The sequence below is a fragment of the Spermophilus citellus genome (genome assembly GCF_964194105.1).
Source record: "Spermophilus citellus genome assembly, chromosome: 6".
In the NCBI taxonomy this organism is placed as follows: Eukaryota; Metazoa; Chordata; class Mammalia; order Rodentia; family Sciuridae; genus Spermophilus; species Spermophilus citellus.
In genome coordinates this window covers 148,883,162-148,907,966 of record NC_138187.1, presented here as the reverse complement: position 1 = coordinate 148,907,966, position 24,805 = coordinate 148,883,162, and the positions used below count along the sequence as shown (strand labels likewise).

Here is a 24,805-nt window from a genome sequence, read left to right as displayed (position 1 = left end):
AAGCAATCATTAACACAGTAGTGGTAAGCTAGCAATGAAGATAAAATGGAAAAAAAGAAACAATTTAAAAGAAGGCAGAAAAATAGAAGAAATAAAGAACATTTGGACAAATAGAAAACAAACTGCAAGATGATTGATTTAAATCCAACCATATTACTACATTGCGTCTAAAGGGGCTAAACACATTTATTAAAAGGCAGACATTGTAAGACTGAATTAAAGCAAGACTCGATTGTTTGACTACAGGAGATAAATTTTACATATAAAGATACAAGTGGGTTTACAGTAAAAGGATAGAAAACCATATACTATATTAACACTATACAAAGGGAAATGAGTGGCTATATTAATAAAGTATATTTTCAGAATAAATAATAGTATTTATTCTGAAAATATACTTTATCAGGGATAATGAAGGTAACTTCATAGTGATAAAGATGTTGATTTGTCAAGAGGACATAATCCTAACTATATTTACCTCTAATTACATAGATTCAAAATACATGAAAACAAAAACTCACAGAACTGTAAAAAGACAAATCCACAATTGTAGCCACTCTCAATAATTGATCACAAGCAGGCAGAAATTAGTAAGGATTTAGTAGAGTTGAGCAACACTATTAAACTTCTTGACCTAATTGACATTTATAGGACAGACCACTCAATAATATTCTTTTCAAGTGCATATGGAACATTTATACATCATTTAATCACTATTTCCAGTTACAAGCAAATAAAAGAAGGTACGAAGAAGTTAGATAACTTTCTGAAGGTCACAGTTACTAAGTCACAGCTGGGCTTGAACCCAGGCTATCTGATCCAGAACTCTTAATCACTGGGCTTTACCACCTCCCTTGAGCACCTGGAATAGCTCAGTAATCTATGACTTAGAATGAAATCCTTTTTAAATAAACAAAGGAATGGACTACTCAAATAGCATTCTCTAAATACTACTTGGAAAGGAAGTACATTCCCTCTCTCCTCTCAAATTCCCACTCAACCCAAATGGCCTGTCTGCTTCCTTTAAGTGACATGACTTATAGGTATCATAAACTTAGGTCCCATGGCCCCTGGGTCTGAAAGGGAAGACAGTCGTAGACTATAAAAAGCTGACTCTTCCTCAGGCTGCATGCGTGAAGGATGGGTGGTCTAATAGACATTCAAACATAGATCAAGATGCCCGATTGTCGGTCTTTGTGTGCCCAGATCGACAACAACTCCTTTTTGACGAAAGAAATACACTTTTATTAAAATGAAGCAAAGAATCCTTACCCATGGTTGACTTTCTTTGCTTACCCTGTTAAATCTGTCATTAGAATTATAATGTATATAATAATTACAATACAGAAAAAAATCCTAATGTTTTCCAGGGTCAGGTTTCCTTATTTATTGGGGGGGGGAGGGAGAACCATAGAGGGGAACATTTTTCCAGTGGATCTTTGGCTGAGACCTGAAATATGGTGGTTCTATGGAAGGAAATGAGAAGTGGGAATATTATTCTGCCTCACCATGCTATGAAGAGGATTCAAACCGCTCAGCAAACGTGAATCTTGATAATGTGAAAAAAAAAAATCAGATTTCTCTGTAATATGGACTCGATGCGTCTCATTCTTTTTTCCGCACCCCTCAGTCCCCTTTATCTTTTCTACTCAACTTCATCCTCTGTTGATAATCCACTTTCGTGTCCTCTAGTTGTTCCTAAGTACAGTGACCCCCTGCCCCGCCGTCCTTGCTGTCTCCTTCAGAACCCCCAACAGTCCTTTTCCTGTCCCTCCTACTTCTTGCCTCTCCAGCTCTCCTCCGGCCCTTCCCGGTAGTTTCTCGGTCCCCAGGGAGGTGGGACAGCGTTGGTGGGGTGCGGGACAGCCTTGGTGGGGTGCAGCCCAGCTGAGTGAGCTTTCCAGCTCCCCCTCCTGGCTGTGCCGCGCTGTGGGCTAAGGGACAGGAGGCTGGGCTGGGACGTCTTGGCTTCTGCGGGGGAATTGGGAAAGCAGTGTCTGAAGCAGCGTTGTCCACATTAGAAAAACACAATTCCCTTTGTGCTACTTGGTGCCGTGTCCTCAGTCTGGGTCTTTGCCACACGGTCTCGAAAGCCATTGTTCACCCTGGGGTTCTGGTAGGTTAGCAGCAGCGTGGGTGCTGCAAGCGCTCCCCGGGTACTGAATTGACCCCAGAATCAGTGGGGGGAAAAGTCGCCCTCGAGGGTGGGGGCTCCCGAGCGGCGGCCGGGGGGCGGCAACTGGCCAATCAGGAGGCGAGGCCGCGCCGGGCTGCCCCTCCTCGCCGAGAGCCGGGAGCAGTGCAGAGCGGGGAGCTCGTCTTCGGCCCAGCCGAGGGAGCAGCGGCGGCGGGACTTGGCGGGCGCCGCAGGCTCAGAGCTGCCCCCGGGGCTTGGACCCCGTGCGCTGCCCGCATCGTGTCGCACGCCGCCCGGGCTCCGCCGGCAGATAGCCGCCCAGGAGGACACCGCGTCGGGACAAAAGCGGCTGCATCCCTGGCGGAGGGAGTCGGGTTTGGAGCCTGCCCCCTTCTGATTCTCGGCTCCAAACTTTTTTTGCTTCTTGAGCGATCGCAAGAGTCTGAGTTTCTCTGGGAGGAAAACCTTTGCTGTTGTTGAGGAGGACTAAGCACAGGGCTTAGTAGGCACTCAGGAAAGAAAAAAAAAAATGATTTCCCGGGAAGTTGTCCACACAGTTTTCCTGCTTGCTCTTCTTTATTCTTCCCTAGCTCAGGATGCCAGCCCCCAGTCGGAGGTCAGGGAGGAGGAAATTCCCGAGGGGGCTTCCACCTTGGCTTTTGTATTTGATGTGACTGGTTCCATGTATGATGACTTAGTTCAGGTCATTGAAGGGGCTTCCAAAATTTTGGAGACGTCTTTGAAAAGACCTAAGAGACCTCTCTTCAACTTTGCTTTGGTGCCTTTCCATGATCCAGGTAAGGGACATATTTATTTTTTATATTTGTATGTCTCATGATTTTATTTTTCCTTCTGCTATGAAATTGTTTTTTTGTTAGAAAGTTTCAACACTTTTTTTTTTTAATATGTCTGAGTACACTTGTAACAAAGAATTGCATCTTGCATCTGGGTTTGCGCTCTAATTCCTCCTTAGGTCTCAGCCATTGAGTAGATGACCTGTTTAAGGAGCTTCAACCTGGAAATGTGGACTTGGGAAAACCAGTACCAAGAGTCTGCTGCAACATCCAAATCAGAGTTTGTACTTTAAAGCTACAGAATGTGTAATTGTCAAGGAAGCCGTGGATACTGAGCAGCAGTGCTCACTAAATGTGAAGAGTGCACATCCAGGTTGAACAACTCTCACATAAGGGAGGGAAAAACCCCTGATGTGTGCCACATGAGGAAGCCTGTAAGTCAGAACTTCTAGAGGAACTGGAGACATGAGAATAAAAGAGAGAAGCCATTCATTTTCTAACTCCACCTATTCATCTTTGCACCAAGTCATTTAGTTAGATTCATGGATGTGTGTAAACATTATGTCCACGTCTCATGCAGTAGAAATGTAATTTGGTATGTCTGTGCTCTTTAAAGGTAGTTGAAGCAAAATAACTTTATTTTGTGCCCTAAAGCTATGAGTTTCGGCTGCTCCACTGCAATGTGATCCTGTTTACTTTTTTCAGTTTCTCTTTAAAGTAGCACCTCTCGGTGAGGCTTATAGGAGCCCTCATTGTCATTGCTGAGGGTAACATTACAGGGGGAGTCCTGGGGCTTGCTTTCTAGTGTCCACCTGAGTTTCATTAGCTGCCCAGTTAAAGAAACAGAACAGCCAATTTCTTAAATGTCCTCCCCCACTGTTCTCCCACATTTTTCCTGCTTTTGAAAGTCACTTCACTGAAAGACTGATACAGCCTCTTCACAGTGAGAGCATGATGTTGACGATCTTAAATTCTTTCTTTGTGCATATGGCAAACATTTATGAGTTCAGATTATTTTTAGGTATTGAATGTGGTAGATTTCAACTATTTAAAAAGCACTGGCAGATATTTAGAGAGCAAAAGAATTTTCTTGGATTTTCATGTTCTTTAAATGATGAAAACAGTAACATCTACTCTCCTGGGATATACACATATCTTAGTAATTTCTATATTTATTAAAGATTTTTATATTTGAATAAAGAATTTGATAGTCATTTGTTGTGTTTACTGTTATGATTCTTCCATTTATAAAATGTCAAGATACCAGTTATGATGTAGTTCTAGGCTTTTGTTATTTTGGAATAACTTAAATACATTTCTTCAACAGGGGTGAATCTGAAGTTGGCTAATAACTGTTTTCTCTAAATAACATCATCATTTGCTTTTCTCCAAAAAAAAAAAAAAAAAAAAACTCTTACGAAATTATGTTGTAGGAAACAAAATCCAAAATTTGCTTCAAGTCATAAATGGAAAGTGGACTATCATGAGCTCTCAAAGTGCTATGCAAAATTCTTATAACACATTCTATTGCTGTGGGCTGTTCTCCTATTGTCATCAAATGGGAAAGTTTACATATCACTATAGTTGATCTATAGTTTAGCAATCACAGTTCAAAGTTGGAGACTTGGCATGCTAATAACTGACTAATAAACTAGAACTTTTTGAATTAAATTATGAGAAAATCATTTATTTAAATTGGCTTCATGAAATTGATTGTATAGATAATTCAACAAAATGATGGATTCTGTTTCCACTGTGATTCAAAGTAGAGGGGAGTGATCAAGAGTTTATCTTATCTAACACTATTTAAAATATTTTTGAAGATAAAGTTAAAACATTATTCACCATTTAGTATTCACTTTAGTAAATTGGATTATCTTTGCATGATTTTTTTCTTTGTAGGGGTGTGTGTGTGTGTGTGTGTGTGTGTGTGTAGCTGTTCAGTTTTGATTCTCTTATCATTGGTGATCAGGTTGGAATGACAGGAAGGCCTTGACTATAGACGGGGATTGTCTGTTTTACTGAGTGATATTAGAAAAGTCAATGTACATTTTGAATCTGTTTCTTCAGTGCTAAAGTGGGAGAATGGGATTCGAACCAAGTTCCCTTCTCATTGTGATGTTTTGTGATATTTTGTTTTATATGTAGTTGTTTTTCATTGTTCCTAACATATTTGTATGGTTGGGTGATACAACTGACATGGAAATTAATTAATGTATAGAATTTAATATTATGGTTATGGTAACGAGCTTCAGTGCTTATAGGCTGTTGGCACATACTGTGACATTTGGCTAGATGAAATAATGAAGTTCTGGGAAGTAGTCTAAGGCTTTTGACAAAGACTTTAGGCTTTCACAGATTATGGCCATGGAGTTCTGCATTCTAGTGTGGGGTGTTTGTAGGTGGGGGTACACTTAAAATACAAGAGCAACACAGAGGAGGAAGAATGTCTGACCTTTAATAGCAAGGGGATAAAGCCAGGCAGGGAGGGTGTGTGTGTGTGTGTGTGTGTGTGTGTGTGTACGCACACACGCACGCACGCGCGTGCAGGGAGGCCTGGTGGAGAACCAGGGGCACCATCAGCCTATGAGGAGCAGAGAGAGATACTGAGATGACCAGGGGTCAAGGAAAAGGAAGTCAACATTTCAATGTTAATGAGGTTCTCATAATCACATTTAATGTATTAATTTGTAACTTTTTTTTTTTGATGTAATCCCCTTACCATACAATTCATCCACTTAACACCTACAATTCTGTGATTTCTGCTCATTCATGGATTGGTGCAACTTTTAGAACATTTTCATCACCTCAGAAAGAAATTCATACCTTTCATACCTTTAGTGATCAGCCTGCTAGCCTCCCATCAACCCTGCCCAGCCCTAAGCAACCACTAATCTGCTTTTCTGTCTCTCTAGATTTTCCTGTTTGGACTTTGATGAGTAGAATCATGTAACCTGTGGTCTTTTTGTGACTGGCTTCTTTACTTTAGCATAAGGCTTCCAAGGTTTGTTCGTGTTGTAGCCTGTGTCAGTACTTGATTCCTTTTTATGGCCAAATGATATTCCATTGTATAATAGATCATATTTTGTTTATCTATTAGTCCAAGATAGATATTTGAGTTGTTCCCACTTATTATGAATAATGCCTCTATAAATATTCATGTACAAATTTCTGTGTGGACGTGTTTCCATTTCTTTTGGGTGTGTATCTGGAAGTAGAACTGCTAGGCCATGGTAACTGTGTTTATTTGTTTGAGGAGCTGCCAAACTGTTGTCTAAAGTGGCTGCAATACTCTTACCAGCAGTGTCTGAGAGTTCCAATTTCTTCACATCCTCACCAACATGTTATCAGACTTTTGGATTCTCATAGGTTAATTTTTTTCAGCATTCCAAATGTCTTGTCTTCCTCAGAACACAATTTGGGGAGGGCTGATGGTGTTTCTTGACTATAGTTCCCTTTATCACTCAGTCTCTTACTTACCCTCTCTCTGTAAGGTAGGTACCAGACAGAGGGAGAGAGTTTTGAGGAGTTTACAGAAAGAAAAGTTCTTCTTTCTCAGTTAAGTCTCCACTTTCTTCTCAGGGTTTCTTACCTGGCTTGCATTCCTTCATTCATTTGTTCATTCATTCGTTTTTCACCCACTTATTGCTTTAGGCACTGGGGATGCCAAAGGGAATAAAACAGACAATAGCTGAAGTGCTCATGGAGTTTGCATTTTGTTGGAGACAGAGGGACACAGGCAATAAAGAAAATAATCACAATACATCTGATTTGTTTTGACGGTGGTAATCACTATGGAGGAAACAAAGAAAAAGCATTATGGGGAGTTTGAGGTGGATCGAGAGTGTTGGAATTTTAAACATGGTGGTTGGGGAAGCTCCCAAATGAGAAGATCACATTGGAACAAAGACTTGGAGGTGCAAGAGGGAGCAATGAAGATATCTGAGAAAAGGCAGTTATAGGCAGATGAAAAGCTCTCCTGGCAAGAGGATCATGACATGTTCAAAGAACAACCATAATCCCAGAATGTCACAAGGCAGTGAGAGAGCAAGGAGTTAGGAGGTGAGGTCAGGCATATGATGGGGCCACTGTAGCCTTGACCGGCATCATGCGGGAGTTGGGAGCCACTCTAGGGTTTTGAACAGAGCAGCGACATGATCCGCCTTAGGCACCCACATAATCATCCTGTTGTTGGAGACTAGCCTAAAGCAAAGCCAGGGCAGAAACATGGAGAATAAGCAGATGACTGTTGACTTCTCTGTTAAGTTCAGGCAGAAGATGATGGTAGACTGTGCGGGAAGTTGGTAGCTGTGGAGGTTTTGAGAAATAGTTGAAGTTTGTTCATATCTTAAGGCAGAAACCAGAAGGGTCTGATGATGAACTGATTGAGGGGTGTGAGGAAAAGACGGAAGTCAAGACTGGTTCTGAGAATTTGTCTTGAGGGAATAGAAGCACAACATGACCATATCCTGAGATGGAGAAGGAGAAGCAGGTTTCAGAATGGTTGGGGGGGAATGAGAGTTTAATTTTTAAAAATGTTTAGTTTGAGATGCCTTTTAATATCCATTGGAGATGGAAGAAGTCAGTTGGATATATGAGATTATAATTTAAGGGGAGAGGTGTGGGTGAGAGAGATAAATTTAGGACCCCAAGGCATACATGTAGATGGCATTTAGGGCCTTCAGACCAGAGGAGACCATGAATCAACTATTGGTGGAAAAGCGAGAGGGTTTGAGGAGCCAGTTCTTAGACAATCTCAAGCTTAGGAGAGGTGAGGATGAACGGGCAGAGCAGCCAGGGAAATTACAGTTAGGGAGGCAGGGAAAGAATGCATTATCCCAGAGGACGAGAAGAAAGTGTTTCAAGGAAGGACTAATTGGGAAGTTAAGAGGAGGACTGGGAATTGGTTAGTCAATTTAGCAATGTGGAAGTCATTGATGTCTTAACAAGAGCAGCTCCAGCGGAGGGATGGTAATGAAAGCCCGCGTGGAGGGAATTCAAGAGAATGGGAGAAGAGAAATTGAAAATATTTGTAACCATATTACTGTGTCCAACTACTGGAATGGTTGCTTTATTCATGAGGCTAAAATTGAACCTAGTTTTGATAAATTATTCAACCAGTATTTTTCAAAATGCAAATGGAATGTAGTAGAAAGAACATCCAATTTGGAATGGAAAACTTGTGTACTTCTCCGTATTCTTGTCATTTAAGCAAATCATTTAACCTTGCCAGACCACTGTTTTTCCAGTGATAATAACCTAGCAATGTACTAATTTTATCAAAGTCCATGATTTTGTAATAATATTCTAAAAAGAAATTGATTGGAAAAAAAACCACATCAAAATTAGCAAGGAAATTCATTGAGATAAATGTCAGCATTGCATGTGTCTGTGTTTGAGTTTTATTTTTAATAAAACCCAAGAACCCTCAATGACTTTGTATGGTTTGCCAGGACCTACATAGTGTTAAGAAAACACTCCAGGACTTTTTTAATAAGTTTTTTTTTTTTTTTTAAGAGTATTCTCCTGAGCAACAGCAAAATCCCTTGAAACCATAGTGAATATATTGATTTTTTATTAAGGAAAATATTGCACGTGCAGATCTTAAACTTATACACATTTATACGAGTTGAACTTTGAATTGAAATGATTTCCGTTTTAGTATGTATAGGAAACGGCCAAGAAGCTGTTAGTCTCCCTTTGCCACTAGCACATCCTAGAAGGGCTTTCATGAGAAAGGGTTGGTCTGTTAGGTCTAAGAGAAATCAAACTGGAAAACTGCATTAGAGTTTAAGAGATTTGGTAGGACAATGATAACTTATGTTTCTCAGGATGATAAAATATTTTGACCTGAGAGAATGGATCCTGTCACTTGATGTCTTCTGTGGATACACAGAGAGACTTTGCTATGTATAATCAAAAAACTTTCTCCCAAAGTATAAAGACTCGGACTCAATTTTGGTAAATCGGATATTTTTAAAATTTGTTGGGGATGTTTCCTCTTTGACAGCATCTTCTGTAGCTCCCACAGAATAAAGATAGTTTATTTTCTGTTTGTATATTTATAAATTGAGGAACAGCCTTTTAATTTTATTTTAATTTGGCTTTGTTCATGTTTATTTTTTTCAAATGATTTTGTTTATTGTTTGTTTTTTGCCATGCTGGGGATTGAATCCAGGGCTTCCTGCAGGCTATGCAAGTTCTCTACTGCTGTGTTAATCCCCCAGCCTGGTTTAAGTGTTTTTTTTTTTTTTTTTTTTTTTTGGTTACTGTGGATTGAACCACCAGAATGTCATGCATGCCAGGTACTCAGTCTACCACTGAACCACATCCCTAGCTCTTTTTATTTTTGAGATAGGGTCTCAAAGTTGCCCAGGCTGGCCTTGAACTTGGGATCCTCCTGCCTCAGCCTTGTGAGTTGCTGGGATTATAGGCCTGTGCCACCCGGCTGGGCATGTCCAATTTCCTATTTAAATCACGACAATCAGAAGAATAAAACTGAAAACATAACAATTTTCTAGTTAGGCCTTTTTTGGTGATAATATAGCTCCCAACCAGGCTTGAATATGCAATGGGAGATCATTGTGATCCTGATAATGCCCGGTTTTTGGATAGTGATTTTAGGGGAGATTTATATTCATCTGGAATGTGTCAGCTGCATGCTGTAAGGCAGACTGTCTCTTTTCAATTTTAACTTGATAATGGAAGGGATGCATAATAATTTCCAAGGATATTGATGCCAAGGACCCACACCATAGGTGGTTCTCGAAAGTCTGCAGGAATTCTCAACCTTGATTTTGTTTTTTCTGATAATCGCCATCTCTATGGAGAATAGGAGAAAATTTAAAATGATCTCATGTCAAGCATAAGGTGCAATAATATCAACTCTCCCTCCATGATTAAATGAAACAATATATGTGAAAGTCCTTTAAAAGTACTACTTAATGGTTTTGCTCAAATTTATTTAATAACTCACATTTGTGTATAAAGATTGAAAGAGAGAAGCCCATTGTCAAGGAAAGTAGCACAGTATTTACATAATAAGATGAAGAAAAATTTAAAAAATCTACTTAATGAGTTGGCCATTAATCAGCATACAGGGAAAGGACAACTCAAACCAGTTCAACTGTGTCCCCATTCTGATCCACTGAATGTTTGAGAAATGTATTTGCTACACCATTCCCTTGAGTCCCAGACCACTGCCTTACAAGTGGCAGACCAGCAAGATATAAGAACCCAAAGAGAAGCCGGTATTGATTCATTCACTCACTCAAGGACTATGTGAGGAGCCCTTGATTCCAAGACAACTAGACAAAGCTTCAAGAAGTTGACAGTCTGTGAAAAGGAGAGAAGGAGAAATGATAGTGTAATATACCACAATACGTTTATTGTGGAAGGAAGCACTGGGTGCTGGGGGGAGCCCAGAGCGCCTGATTCCAGGTGGGGATAGTCAGCAGAGGTTTTCTGGAAAATGCATGGTCTAGATTGACACTTGATGGGTGTGCATGAATGGAAGCAGTTCAATCAAAACTTAAGGAGTTGGATTCCCCCTGCAAACTATCAGGAACTTGGAAGGACTATCGGCAAGGAATGAAGTGACTGGGTTTTCATTTTAGATCTCTCTCTTGGTTCAATTGGAGCAAGAAAGTCTTTCTGGGAGATGAAACCTGAGGCCACCTCAACAATTCGGAGAGGAGATATTAGGAGATCCAGACATAGGGAGAAGAGAATAGATTTGAGTCATTGAGAAAGTCCAGTGGACTGGATTTGTGTTTTTTTTTTTTTTTAAGAGAGATGAGAGAGAGAGAATTTTTTAATATTTACTTTTTAGTTTTCGGCAGACACAACATCTTTGTATGTGGTGCTGAGGATCGAACCCGGGCTGCACGCATGCGAGGAGAGCGCGCTACCGCTTGAGCCTCATCCCCAGCCCGTGGATTTGGTCTTAAGAACATGGAAAAGAGAGAAAGATGATTATGTTTTGGAGGTTAAAATAAGAAATTAGCATATAATCAAAGAGAAGAAATATACAAAATTTAAGACAATGTTACTCCTAGGCTAGTGATTCTTGTAAGTAAGTTACTTATATATTGTCCAAAATAAACATCACCCCGCCCCCCAAAAAAAGTGGGTCAGCAATGGAGAATTACAGACATACTTGAGCAGTATGCATCCAAGTTATAACAAGGGTTTAAAGTGTTAATTTATTCTGCTCTTGAATAACCTGTCCACCCATCAGCAGGATTCTACTGTGGCAATGGACTGTTTATCCTTATAAATATGTAATGATGTCATTATGTATGAGCATCCTACAATAAACTGTCCTCGTTCTGGTTGTACCCTCACTAAACAGCCTTCTGACAATTTAACTTCATGTACTTTCCTTATAGGGGGAGAAGGCTGTGGTCAGAATGACACCTCAGGTTCACCAGACAGTTATATTCCTTATTGGTAACTCATGTTTTGGCAAACCAGTTGTATACGTCAGTCTCTGCTGTTTAAAATACTGTAACAATGTCATGTTCAAGTTTCTTAGTTTGTAAGTCTGGGAGCCAGCTTCTGGTGGATGATGGTGAATTTATCAAAGTAAGTGTTTCCCTGTGTGGATCTGTTTGGGTGGCCTGTCTCCAGGTGTCACTCCTCGGCATTTCCAGCTGTCAGTGTTAGTAGAGTAGCGCCAAGTGGCTGTTCTGTCCACTTGGAACTTGTATAGATGACAGTCAAAACCACTGGAAGAAATGAGATCATCCAAGGAGCGTGTGTAGACTGAGAAAAGAGACAGGATAGAGCTATGGCGGATATGAACAGTTAAGACGGAAGAAGGGAAGTGCATAAAGGATTCTAGAAAGGAGAGTCCAGGAAAATAAAAGTGGGAACACGAATGAACGGTGTTTAGAAATCTTAAATTGTTAGTTTTAAGTAAGTTGTCAATCTGTCCGTTTATAAGATTACTGAAAAGAAAGGCTAAACAGTAGTAAGCTAAAAAGATCCTCCCGTTTCATTGGGGCTGTGGCAGAAGCTGAAAAATGGATAAGAAAATGAGGCTTATGAGTACAGTATGTTTTTCATGAGATGTAACACAGTAGGTAAAAACAGGCTCCTGAATGTGATGCTGGGTGGGGAGTCTGACTCTACCAATCACTTGCTGGATTTGTAGTGCCTGAATGCTGCCCACCTGGGTGGTTTTCTCCAGAAGCCCTGACCACTGGGAGTGACTGCTGAAGTTGACCACAGGTTCATCCAGGATTGGGATTTTTGTTGAGCCAATGTGTTAATCAGCTTTTTGTTGCTGTAACCAAAATACCTGATACAAACAACTTGGAGGAGGTAAGGTTTATTTTGATACGTGGTTTCAGAGGTTTCGGTCCATGGTTGACTGGTTCCATTGCTCTGGGTATGAGGTGAGGAGAACATCATGGCAGAAGGGTGTGATGGAGAAAACTGATCTTCTCATGGCATCTGGGAAGTGTGGGGGTGTGGAGGGGTCAGGGAAGAGAGATTCCCAAGGGTAACCTAATTTTTCCAACTGCATCCCATCTGTCAGTGGTTTCCACTGGCTCCCAGGAGTCTACTCAGAATTTCCCTTTTCAGTGAGAACACTAGTCATACTGGATTAGTGGGCCACCATACTTTAGTGTTACCTCTTTTTAACTAATTACATCTGTAATGATCCTATTTCCAAATAAGGTCACATTCTGAGGTGCAAGGGGATAGTTTTCAACATAGGGATTTTTGGAGGACACAGTTGAACCCATAGCAGATCATTTGGCAATTAACATTAAAGAACCAAAACTCTTTTACAAGAGACTGTTTTTCTGTTTCTGATTAAAAAAAAAAAAAAAAGTTTGCATCCAGGAGTTTCATGTACTTCAAGCTGTGATTCCATTGTTCTCTCTGGTCATTATAGGGTGAGAGACTAAGTACGCGTGCAGTGCTATTTAAGCCTGTTAAATAATTTTCATTAAAAAAAAATCTGTGGTTTTTACTTTTAAATCATGACATTTAGTAAAGCTCTATTTGATCTTTTTTTGGGGGGTATGTTGAGATATTTAATTATGAAATGGGGAAAATTATATAGGAGCTAGGAATTCTGTGTGTGAGTTCAAAATATTTTGACTTTTTGTAACCTGGGGTTTCTTTCTTGGAAACTTCAAACACACTAATTGGAGGAATTTTTCCATTAGCACCACATCTCTGAGAACTTTCGTTTAAGCACTGTTTTCCAGCAGGTGGGAGGGATTCCTTGAAGTTCCCAGGCTGGAAGGCACCCTGCCCCAGAGTGCTTTAGGTCAACCTTGGCTGCTCCTGCCAAGATTTGACAGGGAAGTTAAATGAGACCCATGGGTGATGGGAGATAAATATGTGGGATGCTACTTATTATATGTATGCAGTGTGTATACACGTGTGTGTGTGTATATATATATATAAAAAATATATATAAAAGGTCAAGAAAATATATTAAGCAAGAGAGGATAAAACTCTAAAAAGATGTTGTACTATCTAGAATATCAATTTCAGAGATTCAAAGTGAAATCTGTTTTGCTTTTTGTTGGTTTGTTATTTTCACTTCAAAGCCTTTTGCCAGAGCACACAGAAAACCTCATTTCTATTGTTTTCATGTTCCCAAGAGGGTCTTCCCTGTTCTTCGTAGGTGCACATTTGCTCCACCTTCTTGCTCAGATCATCACACTTACGCCTTGAAGTTTTCTTCCAGCCACACCCTGAATTGGAATGTCCCTTCTGTTCAGGACACGTCCTCATCTATAATGAAAACAGCTCCCACAACTTCACCTCTCCCAAGAAATTCTCCTGGAATATTGGAAAAATGTCATTCTTTTAAATATGGACATTCTTTTTAAAAAATATTTATTGTACCTGCTGCTCCTTTGATAACTTCACTCCCTTTATTACTTCTGCATTAGGATGAAAATTAATACTGAATTTGATTTATTTTGGCAGAATGAAATTTGGTGGAGTTGGGATGTTATAGGTGTTGAGTGACTGAATTCTAATATCACATAGATCAACATTTGATTATTAGTAAGTTACTAACTTCTTAAAACTTCATAAAGAGAATAATGATTATATTTCCTTCATAGAGTTGTTGTAGGATTCGAAGAGAAAATGTGTGTAAAACATTTAGTGAAGAATATGAAGAATGCACCACAGGGGAAATTGTTGATATAGGGTCAAGATACCTGTGTCCTGGCTCTGTAAATGGCAGGTCCCTTGACTCTTGGAACCTCAGCATAAAATAAGGATATGTTATAGTTTATATGGTGTCTCCCAAAAGCTCACATGAGAGTGCACGAAGGTTTTGAGGAGAAATGATTGGGTTACAGACTTAACCTAATCAGTTATTTAATCCCTGATGGGATTAATCCGGTGGTACCTGGAGGCAGGTCCGATGTGGCTGGAGGAAGTGGCTGATTGCGGGTGTGGCTATGGGGTATATACTTTGTATCTGGAGAGAGATCTTTCTGACATCTCACTAATTTTATCTTTAGTTTATTGGCTTCTGTAGTTTTTCTCTGTTTTCTGGTCACCATGTGAGCTGCTTCCCTCTGCCACACTCTTCTGCCATCATGTTCAGCCTCACCTTGAGTTCCAGGGAATGGAGTTTGCTGCCTCTAGATTGAGACTTCTAAAACCGTGAGCCCCCAAATAAACTTTCCCTCCTCTAAAGTTGTTCTGGTTGGGTCTTTTAGTCACAGCAGGGAGAAAAAATAAAGTTGACTAAAACAGGATAGAATCAGTGGTGTGTGCCAAATTAAAAATTATTTGGTTTGAGCCAAATTAACTGTTCAGTCACTGGCTGTGGGCCTGGGGATGGGAAGAGGAGGACACCATGTTCTGTTGGTAGCATTTGCCAATTTCCATTGTGTCCCTGCTCCCTCATCGCCATTTCAAATGACCAGTTTGATCCCACTGGAAGTGGAGTTGAGAATGGATGTGCCCAATCATCTCACCCACCACTTAACTCTTTCCATGAAGGGAGATACTCGTGTTTAAATGAGGTTGTATTTGCGAAAGGACTTGGTGTAATTGGCATTCACTAAACATTCACTTACTTTTGCTTGGAAAGGTCTGTTAGGTGGGTAGAATTCGTGAGGGCACAGTGAGATCTGTGATGAAGGAAGCAGTTGGACTGTTTTCTTTTCCATGACAGTTTTGGGAAATTTCATTGGGAAATACCCAGAAAGCCCAGAGAGGCAATACCCACACAGAAGTGGGCAGCAGCAACCTTCTCCTGGGTTGAGTCTCTGCGGGGCATCTGATGCTCACATTTATCACCTCCTCCTTTCTCTCAGTGTCTCCTCCAGTGTTCTTCATCTCTGTACAGGGCCATCATTTTCTCCGTTGTTTGGTTAAAATGCTTGGAGTCATCCTGGACTTCTTTCATACCCCCCAAAGTCCATCCAATGCCTCCACAGAATCTTTTGGTTTTACTTTCAAGATAATTTTTAATTTGGCTCAAACTCATCCCCTTCTAACCCTACTGCACCAGCTCAAGTCACTAACTGGTCTCTCTGATACTCTCTCCAGAGCTGTCTGAAGCATCCTTTAAAAGTGAAAGGCAGAGCTGGGTGCATGGCACATACCTGTAATTCCAGTGGCTCTGGAGGCTGAGGCAGGAGGATCATGAGTTCAAAGCCAGCCTCAGCAAAAAGTGAGGTGCTAAGCAACTCAATGAGATTCTGTCTCTAAATAAAATACATAATAGGCCTGGGGATGTGGCTCAGTGGTTGAGTGCCACTGAGTTCAATGCCTGGTACCTCCCCTGCCCCACCACCACCACCCAAAAAAAAAAAAAAAAAGTGAAAGGCAGGTTTTCAGTGCCCCTTTCTGACATCTCACTCATTTCACCTTTAGTTTATTGGATTCTGTAGTTTCTTACTTGCCAGGCAGACTCCCTCTACAGAGCCACTGCCTTTGCTGGCCCCTCTGACCCCAGATCCTTGCATGGCTTCTGCCTTCACTTCATAAGGCTCTTGGCTCAGTCACCTCCTCAGAGCAGTGCCCAAGTTCAGTCCTTCTCTCACAGCCAGTCTAGCCTAGCTCCCCACATGACCGTCCTATTACCCTGCTTTATTTTTCTTTGTATAATTCCTTACTGCTCGATGCAAGAGATGCTTGAATCTATCAATCCAAGTTCTACCTTCTCCACTAAACAGACTCCATGAGGGCAGAGGCTTAGTTTTCATGACTGTATTTCCCCAGAACATCATATAGAAGGTTCCCTGGCATGCAGAGGGTGCTCAATACATATTTTTTAAAGGAAAATGAATTTTTATAAATGCCATATTTACTTGGGAAAAACCTCTAATTTTTGCATGTTGAGTTCTATACATGTCCATGAGCTCAAATTTCTTATGTAGCACAAGCATATTTCTCTTCATTATTGTTTGATTGATCGATCAGTTTTTAAATAAGTTGTATTAAAAATTTCCCATTGTAGGTTTGGTTTTGCTAATTTTTCCTTGTAACTCAAGTCGATTTTATGTGCAAGGCCAAGTTGGTAGGTATATACTGGCTCAGGATTGTTTTATCTTCCTAGTGCATTATTTTATTGTTAAATATGTAGCCATCTTTATCTCTAATACTATTTTTTGCCTTTAAACCTGTTTTACTTGGTATTAAAAATGCTATTCCAAATTTGTTTGCTTTTCTCATAATATTTTCCCTTTATTTTCAAACTATTTTTTTATTGTTAGTTTAATCCCATTCCTTTATTGTGATTATTTATACATTTGGGCTTATTTCTATGATCTTATTTTGTGTTTTCCATTAACTGATTTTTATTGATCCTTTCCCCCTCTTTTTCTCCTCTTGAGTTCTCTTTACATTCTCTCCCCAGCCCCTTGTGTGATTACCTTTAATTTGGTTGACTTAAAGTTAACTGCGGTTTCCATGTGTCTGCGTAATATGAGTCTTGGGGTATATGATGGATCATCTTCCTTCTGCTCTCTATAGCATAGTTAACTGATATGTTAGATCCACTTTAAAAAAATTTTTTTTTTAGTTGTCAATGGATTTTTTATTGTATTTATTTATATGCGGTGCTGAGGATCGAACCCAGGATCTCATGCATGCCAGGCAAATGCTGTACCACTGAGCCACAACTCCAGTCCCCACTTGTTTTTAGACACACCCAAGTTAGACATTTTGTTAAATAATAAGTGTTTGTTTAGATTGGACTTGTTTACTGATCCTTACTTATTTGCTTCTAGTTTCCCACTCCTCTGTGTTGGACTTTTCTTTATATTTTTAAATAGTTTTTTTTTTTTTTTTAGGCATAGTGTGTAAGTAGGAACTTCATTTGGTCTTTGAGAATCTATGTATTGTACTTTAATTCTTTTTTTAAAAAAGTGGTGTCACTTAGCATGTAAGTACTTTAATGAACATAAATATTAATTAGATATCTCACAGATCATCTTTTTATGATAATTTACATGCAAGAAACACAAAGCTCTCAAATTGTAAGTGGATAATTTGATGACTTTTGACAAATGTGTATAATTGTGTAACCAACACCACAATCAAGATACACAACATTTTTAGCCAGGCATGGTGGTATCCACCTGTAATTCCAATGACTTGGGAGGTTGATATGGAGGATCCCAAGTTCAGTCCTCAGCAACTTAGCAAGGGAGGCCCTGAGCAACTTAGTGACACCTGTCCCCAAATAAAAAGCTAAAAGGGCTGGGGATGTGGCTCAGTGCTTAAGTGCCCCTGGGTTCAATCCCTGGTACCAAAAAAAAAAAAAAATCAATTTTGTAAAGTTAAGTTTTCTCCAGCCCCTTGATAGTCAGTCCTTCATCCTACTGCCTCACCCCTCACCTTGCCTAGCTTGTGCATCTGGCTTCTTTCATTTGGCATCATTTCTTTAAGATTCATCCCTCTTGTTACACATACCGGTAGTTCCTTTTTACCACTGGATGGTATTCAGTAGTCACAACTTATTTATGTACTTACTTGCTGTAGCAATGTTTGTATTGTTTCCAGTTTTCAGCTATTATGAATGAAGTTACTATGAACATTCATGTATAAGTCTTCCTTGGACACATCTTTTCATTTCTGAGTACATTATAAATGAATGTTTATAGGAAAGTGTCAAATTGTTTTCCAAAGTGGCTTAGCAGTCTGATCAGCAATGTCCCAAAGGGTTCTAGTTGCTCCAAATATTTACCAAGACTTGGTATTGTGTCTTTTTAGAAAACTATTTATTGGTGCATTATAATTACAACTATATTTATCTAGTTGCTCCAAATACTCACCAAGACTTGGTATTGTGTCTTTTTTAAAAAAACTATATTTTATTTTTTAAAAAACTATTTTATTATACATGATAATGTGTTCTCAGTCTTTTAAATTTTGACCATTCTAGTGTATGTATAATGATTTTCTTAATTCTTGATTAATAGTTAGGCATAGAATTTTGTATCTAAATTAACCCATTGAAGATAGTAATTTTGTTGTTTTTCTGACTTCTTTTGTTAGGTTATGAGAAGACTTCTCATCAACAACTGTTGTTCCCTTTTAGATAACCTGTGTTTTCTCTGCGATTATTTTAAGATTGTCTCTTCCTCCTCCTACTCTGGAAGTTTTTTATTTAGTAACTAAACATGGACTTGATTTTGTTTTTCTTGGTTGGAGCCTGATTTGCTTCACCAACTTCAGGACTTCAGTTTTTATTAAATCTAGATAATTCTTATATTTTAAATTTTCTTTCCCCATTCTCTGTAATTTCCCTTTCATAAAATTCTGTTTTTATCTTTTCACTTTATACTCCAAACATTTACCTTTCTTTCATATTGTTACTTCCTTATTTTTTCTTTTTCCTCTTTGCTACATTATGACTCATTTCCTCGATTTTTTTTATATCCTTCTCTTTAGTTCTGTCCAATCTGTTCTTTAAAACATCCATTGAATTTTCAATCTCAATGACAGTAATTTTTATTTTCAGAAGTTTCATTTGGTTCCTTCTCCAATTTCACTGCTTTATATTTTATTATATGCTCTTCAATATTAGATTCTATCATGTTCTGTTATTTCTGCTACTTATTAAGGTGCAAATTCTTCCAATGATTTGATCTGCTGACTCTCCCTCATGGTGGTTTGTTTCCTTGTGTGGTTGATAATTGTTGACTGTGAATTTATTTTTTGCAGGGAGTGCAGTGTATCTTAGATTGTGTACTGGACTACCTGTCTGTACAGAGGAGTGTTTTATCAGGAGTTTGTACTAGCTCTTGTGGAATTCTAAAAATAGTTTGTGAGTTAATTTTTTGGGTTTTGGATTCTTGCACTATACAGCTAGTATAGGATTTTGGTTTTTCTCAGGAGACTTTTCCCCTTATTTATAGACCTGGACAGATAACAAGCTTTCTTGCCAATTTTCTGGTTTAGTGGGGGGAATTTTTCCTTATCCTTATTTTACTGATATGGCTCTGTTTTAAAAAGGGTACTATATAGTGCTCTCTGATCCAAAAAAAAAAAAAAAACTTCTGATGCCATAAAATTTTATCCACATGGATATTAAAATCTTAATAGCCAAATCTTATATCAGGAGTTTTGTGCTGCCATGGTGACAATTTAAGTTTATTTCTGGCATCTGGGAGATTTTCCTTTATTCTTACCATAAAGCTTAGCTATTTATTACAAAGAAAATTTCATGTTTTATCCAGTATTTCCATTTTGTGGGAGGAGAGCCTTCCATGTCAATCTCATCTGTCATGTAACTGAAAGTCACTCCTCACATCTCACGCCTGTCCTCACCTCTGGTCTTTTGCCATATTTAAATTTCTTCCATTAAAAAAAATAACTTCTGGGGGATAGTAGGGGATAGGTAAGGTAGCAGAATACAACAATTACTAATAGGGCATTATGTAAAATTGTGGATGTGTAACTGACGTGATTCTGCAATCTGCATTTGGGGTAAAATTGGGGGTTCATAACCCACTTCAATCTAATGTATGAAGTATGATATGTCAAGAGCTTGGTAATGTTGTGAACAACCAATAAAAATTAAAAAATAAAAATAAAAAAAATAAAAAAAATAACTTCTACAAAGTAAAATATCTGCATACAAAGAAAGCTCCAGGCCCAGATGATTTCTCAGGAATGCATTACCAAGTATTCAGGGAAACATAATCATAATTTTACACAACTCCTTCTTGACAATAGAAAAAAAAACCCAATACTATTCATGAAGCTAGCATAATCCTGGTGCCAAAGCATACTATAAAAAATGAATAGACTAGATCATCTTCCTTTATAAACCTAGATGCAAAAATTCCCAAATGAGTATTAATAAACCAATCCATGATAAGTAAAAAGGAGCATGTGTAATGACCAGGTTGTTTTTATCTAGAGAATAAAAAGATTAGTTTAAAACTGGAAAATAAAAATATGGATAAAGGAGAGAGATCATATGATCATCTCAGTAGTTGCATACGCAGTATTTGATGTAATTTTATATAAGAGAGCAAAGAACTCTTAGCAAGCTAGGTGTATATAATATCTTTAATCTGAAAAAAACAAACTTTGAATAACTCAAATTAATCATCATCATATGTGATGGTTAAATTAATATTTTTCCCTTTGAAATTGAAATGATGATAAAAATGGCATGAGGAAAGTTTAACCCTAGTATGTTTACATCAGTGGTTCAGTTTTCATTTACAATATTATTTACTTGTACCTTTTTGTCTCATGATCAGTTTAGGTTAGCTTTTCTATTTCAAGGGAACTGCATGTGATTTTGTTTATCCCTATTTTTATTTGTTTTCTATATTTTAGATTTGTGGCTCTATTATTTTTAGTTTTTACTATCTTTAGTTTTGTTGTTCCTCTTCTAACTTCTAAATTATTTTTACTTTCCTTATTTATATTTTTATTTTTTTAGAGAGAATTTTAATATTTTTTAGTTTTCCACGGACACAGCATCATTCCTTCCTTATTTATAATACAAATATTTAAAGGCTTTTAACTTTAACTCAGTCACTATTTCAATGAACATTATATTGAAAAAATGTTTTTTTTAAATATTTATAAGTAAAGTTTATAATCTTTAAAAAATTACTGAGACTTCTTTGGCAAACCAAATTGGTTAATTGGTATTTTCTAAATATTTTGAGTCTGTTCAAAAAGAATGAATATTCTCTATTTGGTGAATTTTTTTTTAAAATTTATATTTGAGATCCAGTTGCAAATTATATTATACAGAGAGCTGATATAACAATTGTTAAGAAATAGATTCTGGAGTCACTGCCTGGGTTTTAATTCTGGCTCGACTATTTACTGGCCCTGTCAACTTGTCACAACCTCTTTTATTTCTTCATCTCTAAAATATGAATATTGATAGTAACTTCTTATAGGGGTTTTTCAGATTTAAATTAACACATAAAATGTTTATCATAGGGTCGGACCATATTGAGTGCTGTCTGTTATTTCTAAATTATGATGGTTCAGTCTATTTCTAATCATTCTTGTTTATTTTCCCACTAAGGGAAACCCATTAAAAGCTGTGTTTTTCTCCTTGTGCTTTGTTCTGTCTTTTCAATGTGAAAAGCTATGATGTGTCCATAGAAAATTGCGGTATTTACTTGGTGTATTTATGCATTTTTGTTACCACATGGTCATATCCTCCTTCATTCAGGGCCTCCTCTTAATCTAGGTGCCCTTGTGGATGGATACAGGTCACACTTGTGGGGTAGGCAGCTTGGCCTAAGGCCTTCCCAGAAAGTTGTTTGTTATGGCTCAGAGATGTCTAGCCCATCTGGCATCACAATTGGCGGAGTGTGGAAGGCTGTCTGTCACTGGTTTTCCACTGGAGGGTGCTGCTAAGCTTCAGGGGACAGCGCTGGGGTGAGGTTCCAGAACTCCTTAGCCACTGTGAGACCATCATGAGCTACTAGAACATTCCTGTAGGAGACTGGGAAATTTAGAGCGAAAAGCCTCAAGTATCACCTCATTAGCTGGCTGAGGAAATCCAGCTGCCCTCCAAACCACATCTGGAGCTCAGGCTGAACTGAGGTCTGTGGCAGACGGGAGCATCTGTCTATATCTGAATAGATCAGAGGGATTGGGAAGCCTCACCATTTTCTGGGACTGGTTGAGGCTTCAGGGAGCAGGAAATGGGAGTGAAGCGAAGACACATGAGTGGAGCAGAGGAGGAGCCCATTCTGTTGGTAATGTGGCAGCTTCAGAAAGCCTGGACTCTTCTAGAGTGTCAGATCCAAGATGGACAGAAAGCACTCGCAGATGAAGAGTTGGCAAGGCAGTAAGAGTGTGTGAACGGGTTCAGGAGGTGGGTCCTGGAAAGATTCTGTGGACCAAGTTTTTATAGGACATCCATGGGGGAAGCTCTGGAAGAACAGGAGGATGTTAAGGCTGTAACCATTTCGGTTTTCTACAGTTCTCCTTTATACATCTGGTCTGCTAACTCCAAAGGCTCCTGTCCGTTCCTTTCTGTCATGCCTTACCCCCACCTTTCTCATAGCTCCCAGAAAGGTACTAGGTTAAAAAGGACCTGGCTTTGAGTCCGAGAAAACCCATCCTGAAATTGTTTTGTTTTTTTTTTTTTCAGTGAGAACTCAGGCAGTTTACTTAACCTAGAAAGATGGGAGTGAGTGACAATAGTGTCGTCTTCTGTAGAAGACGTCCTTAGCCACAGCAGGTAACCAAAAATGAATTCCTTTCCAGTTTTCTCATCTTAGATTGCCTTCTTTTTCTACCCATGCTCTATAAACAGTCAAGTCAAACTGTAGCGCTTAAACGTGCATGTGCGTGCACACGGTCAATAAATTTTGCTCTAATTCTAAGATAAGCTCTGAATCTGCCCCTGTCCCTTAGTCTCTACTGCCGTCACCCACTCATTATAATTTCTAACTTCTGCAGTAGTCTTTCCCTGCTGGTCTTCCTTCCCCAGCTCTTAAAATCACATCACCTATGAATTGGAAGCCTTTCAACAGCTTCCCATGTGTTTTAAATCAGTGTAAGTGCCTTCCTGTGGCCAACAAGGGCCTCCGTGTTCTGTCACCTGAGTGCCTCTCCCTGTCCCTTCTTTCCACCCTCCCCTCTTCATTATCTTCCAGTCTTGTTTTCAAAGTTGTTAGGTGCAGTTCATTCTCACTTCAAGACCTTGTACTTGGCCTTATTCTTCCTGCCAAGAATCTTTTCAGGTCTTGGTTCCAATGCTCGAACTTCAAAGAGATCTTTCTTGACCACTTTATCTGAACTCACCTCCTCCTGCCACAAATTGCTCTCCATCAGATTACCCTATTTTGATTTATTCAAAAATAATTAAAAATATCTGAAATGAGTATCACAGGGGAATAAACGTCTATGCTTCTTATTTTCCTCCCCCTAGAGTATAAATTTCGTATTTCTAACTCTTTAAATAGTGTCTGGTAAATGGGTAAATGCCAAAATCAATGCCTGGATGAATAAATGAGCGAAAATTATTTTCCTTATGAAGTTTTTAAGAGCACTTGAACTTTAGGTAATTTCTCCTTTCTTGGAGTCCCTGTTACATTCAGTTTGCATTGCTTAACTGTATTATGTTCCTTGCATTTGAGTTGTTTATGTGTATTCTTAAGTGTCTTCTAGACTATTGGGTGCTGGCGGAAGGATTGGAGGGCAAGTATTCAATAAAAATTGGTTGAATTGATTAGATCAAGTTACACACTATAAAAATCACCCTGGTTTAAAGTACAGATGAAGAGGCCATAACTGAAAAGGATTCCACGGCTCATTGTCACTTCTGAACCCCAGTGACAATTACGGTATTTAGACTATAACTGGGCTTATTGGAAGATCTCTCTTCTCCGGGACTGTGCCTACAATTGTTTTGTTGCCTTTGAAGATCTCTATTCTAAATGTGTCTGTTCAGGTCCTTGGCCCATTTGTTGATTGGGTTATTTGTTATCTTATTGTCTAATTTTTTGAGTTCTTTATATACTCTGGATATTAGGGCTCTATCTGAAGTGTGAGGAGTAAAGATTTGTTCCCATGATGTAGGCTCCCTATTTACCTCTCTTATTGTTTCTTTTGCTAAGAAAAAACTTTAGTTTGAGTAAGTCCCATTTGTTGATTCTAGTTGTTAACTCTTACGCTATGGGTGTCCTATTGAGGAATTTGGAGCCCGACCCCACAGTGTGTAGGTCGTAGCCAACTTTTTCTTCTATCAGATGCCGTGTCTCTGATTTGATATCAAGCTCCTTGATCCATTTTGAGTTAACTTTTGTGCATGGCGAGAGAAAGGGATTCAGTTTCATTTTGTTGCATATGGATTTCCAGTTTTCCCAGCACCATTTGTTGAAGATGCTATCCTTCCTCCATTGCATGCTTTTAGCCCCTTTATCAAATATAAGAAAGTTGTAGTTTTGTGGGTTGGTTACTGTGTCCTCTATTCTGTACCATTGGTCCACCCGCCTGTTTTGGTACCAGTACCATGCTGTTTTTGTTACTATTGCTCTGTAGTATAGTTTGAAGTCTGGTATCGCTATACCGCCTGATTCACACTTCCTGCTTGCATTGTTTTTGCTATTCTGGGTCTTTTTTTCTTCCATATGAATTTCATGATTGCTTTCTCTATTTCTACAAGAAATGCCGTTGGGATTTTGATTGGCATTGCATTAAACCTATAGAGAACTTTTGGTAATATTGCCATTTTGATGATGTTAGTTCTGCCTATCCATGAACAGGGTATATTTTTCCATCTTCTAAGATCTTCAATTTCTCTCTTTAGGGTTCTGTAGTTTTCATTGTATGTGCCTATGTTTTCTTGGCCCTGTTAAATTTGTAAAATGTATTCATTCAAGAAAGCCACCAAATTATGACTTGTTTTCAAAAAATTTTTAATTTTATGGCC

General features: G+C 38.8%; 1 protein-coding gene across 1 annotated transcript in view; it reads left to right on the top strand.

Moving 5' to 3' along the window:
* The first annotated feature begins 2,227 nt into the window (after positions 1 to 2,227).
* Positions 2,228 to 24,805, top strand: part of HMCN1 (hemicentin 1) — a 415,431-nt gene continuing 392,853 nt past the window's right edge. Inside the window, exon 1 of the mRNA XM_081299050.1 lies at positions 2,228 to 2,934. Coding sequence (XP_081155176.1) covers positions 2,667 to 2,934 — 268 coding nt within the window. The 5' untranslated portion in view covers positions 2,228 to 2,666. The remainder of the gene's footprint in view (positions 2,935 to 24,805) is intronic.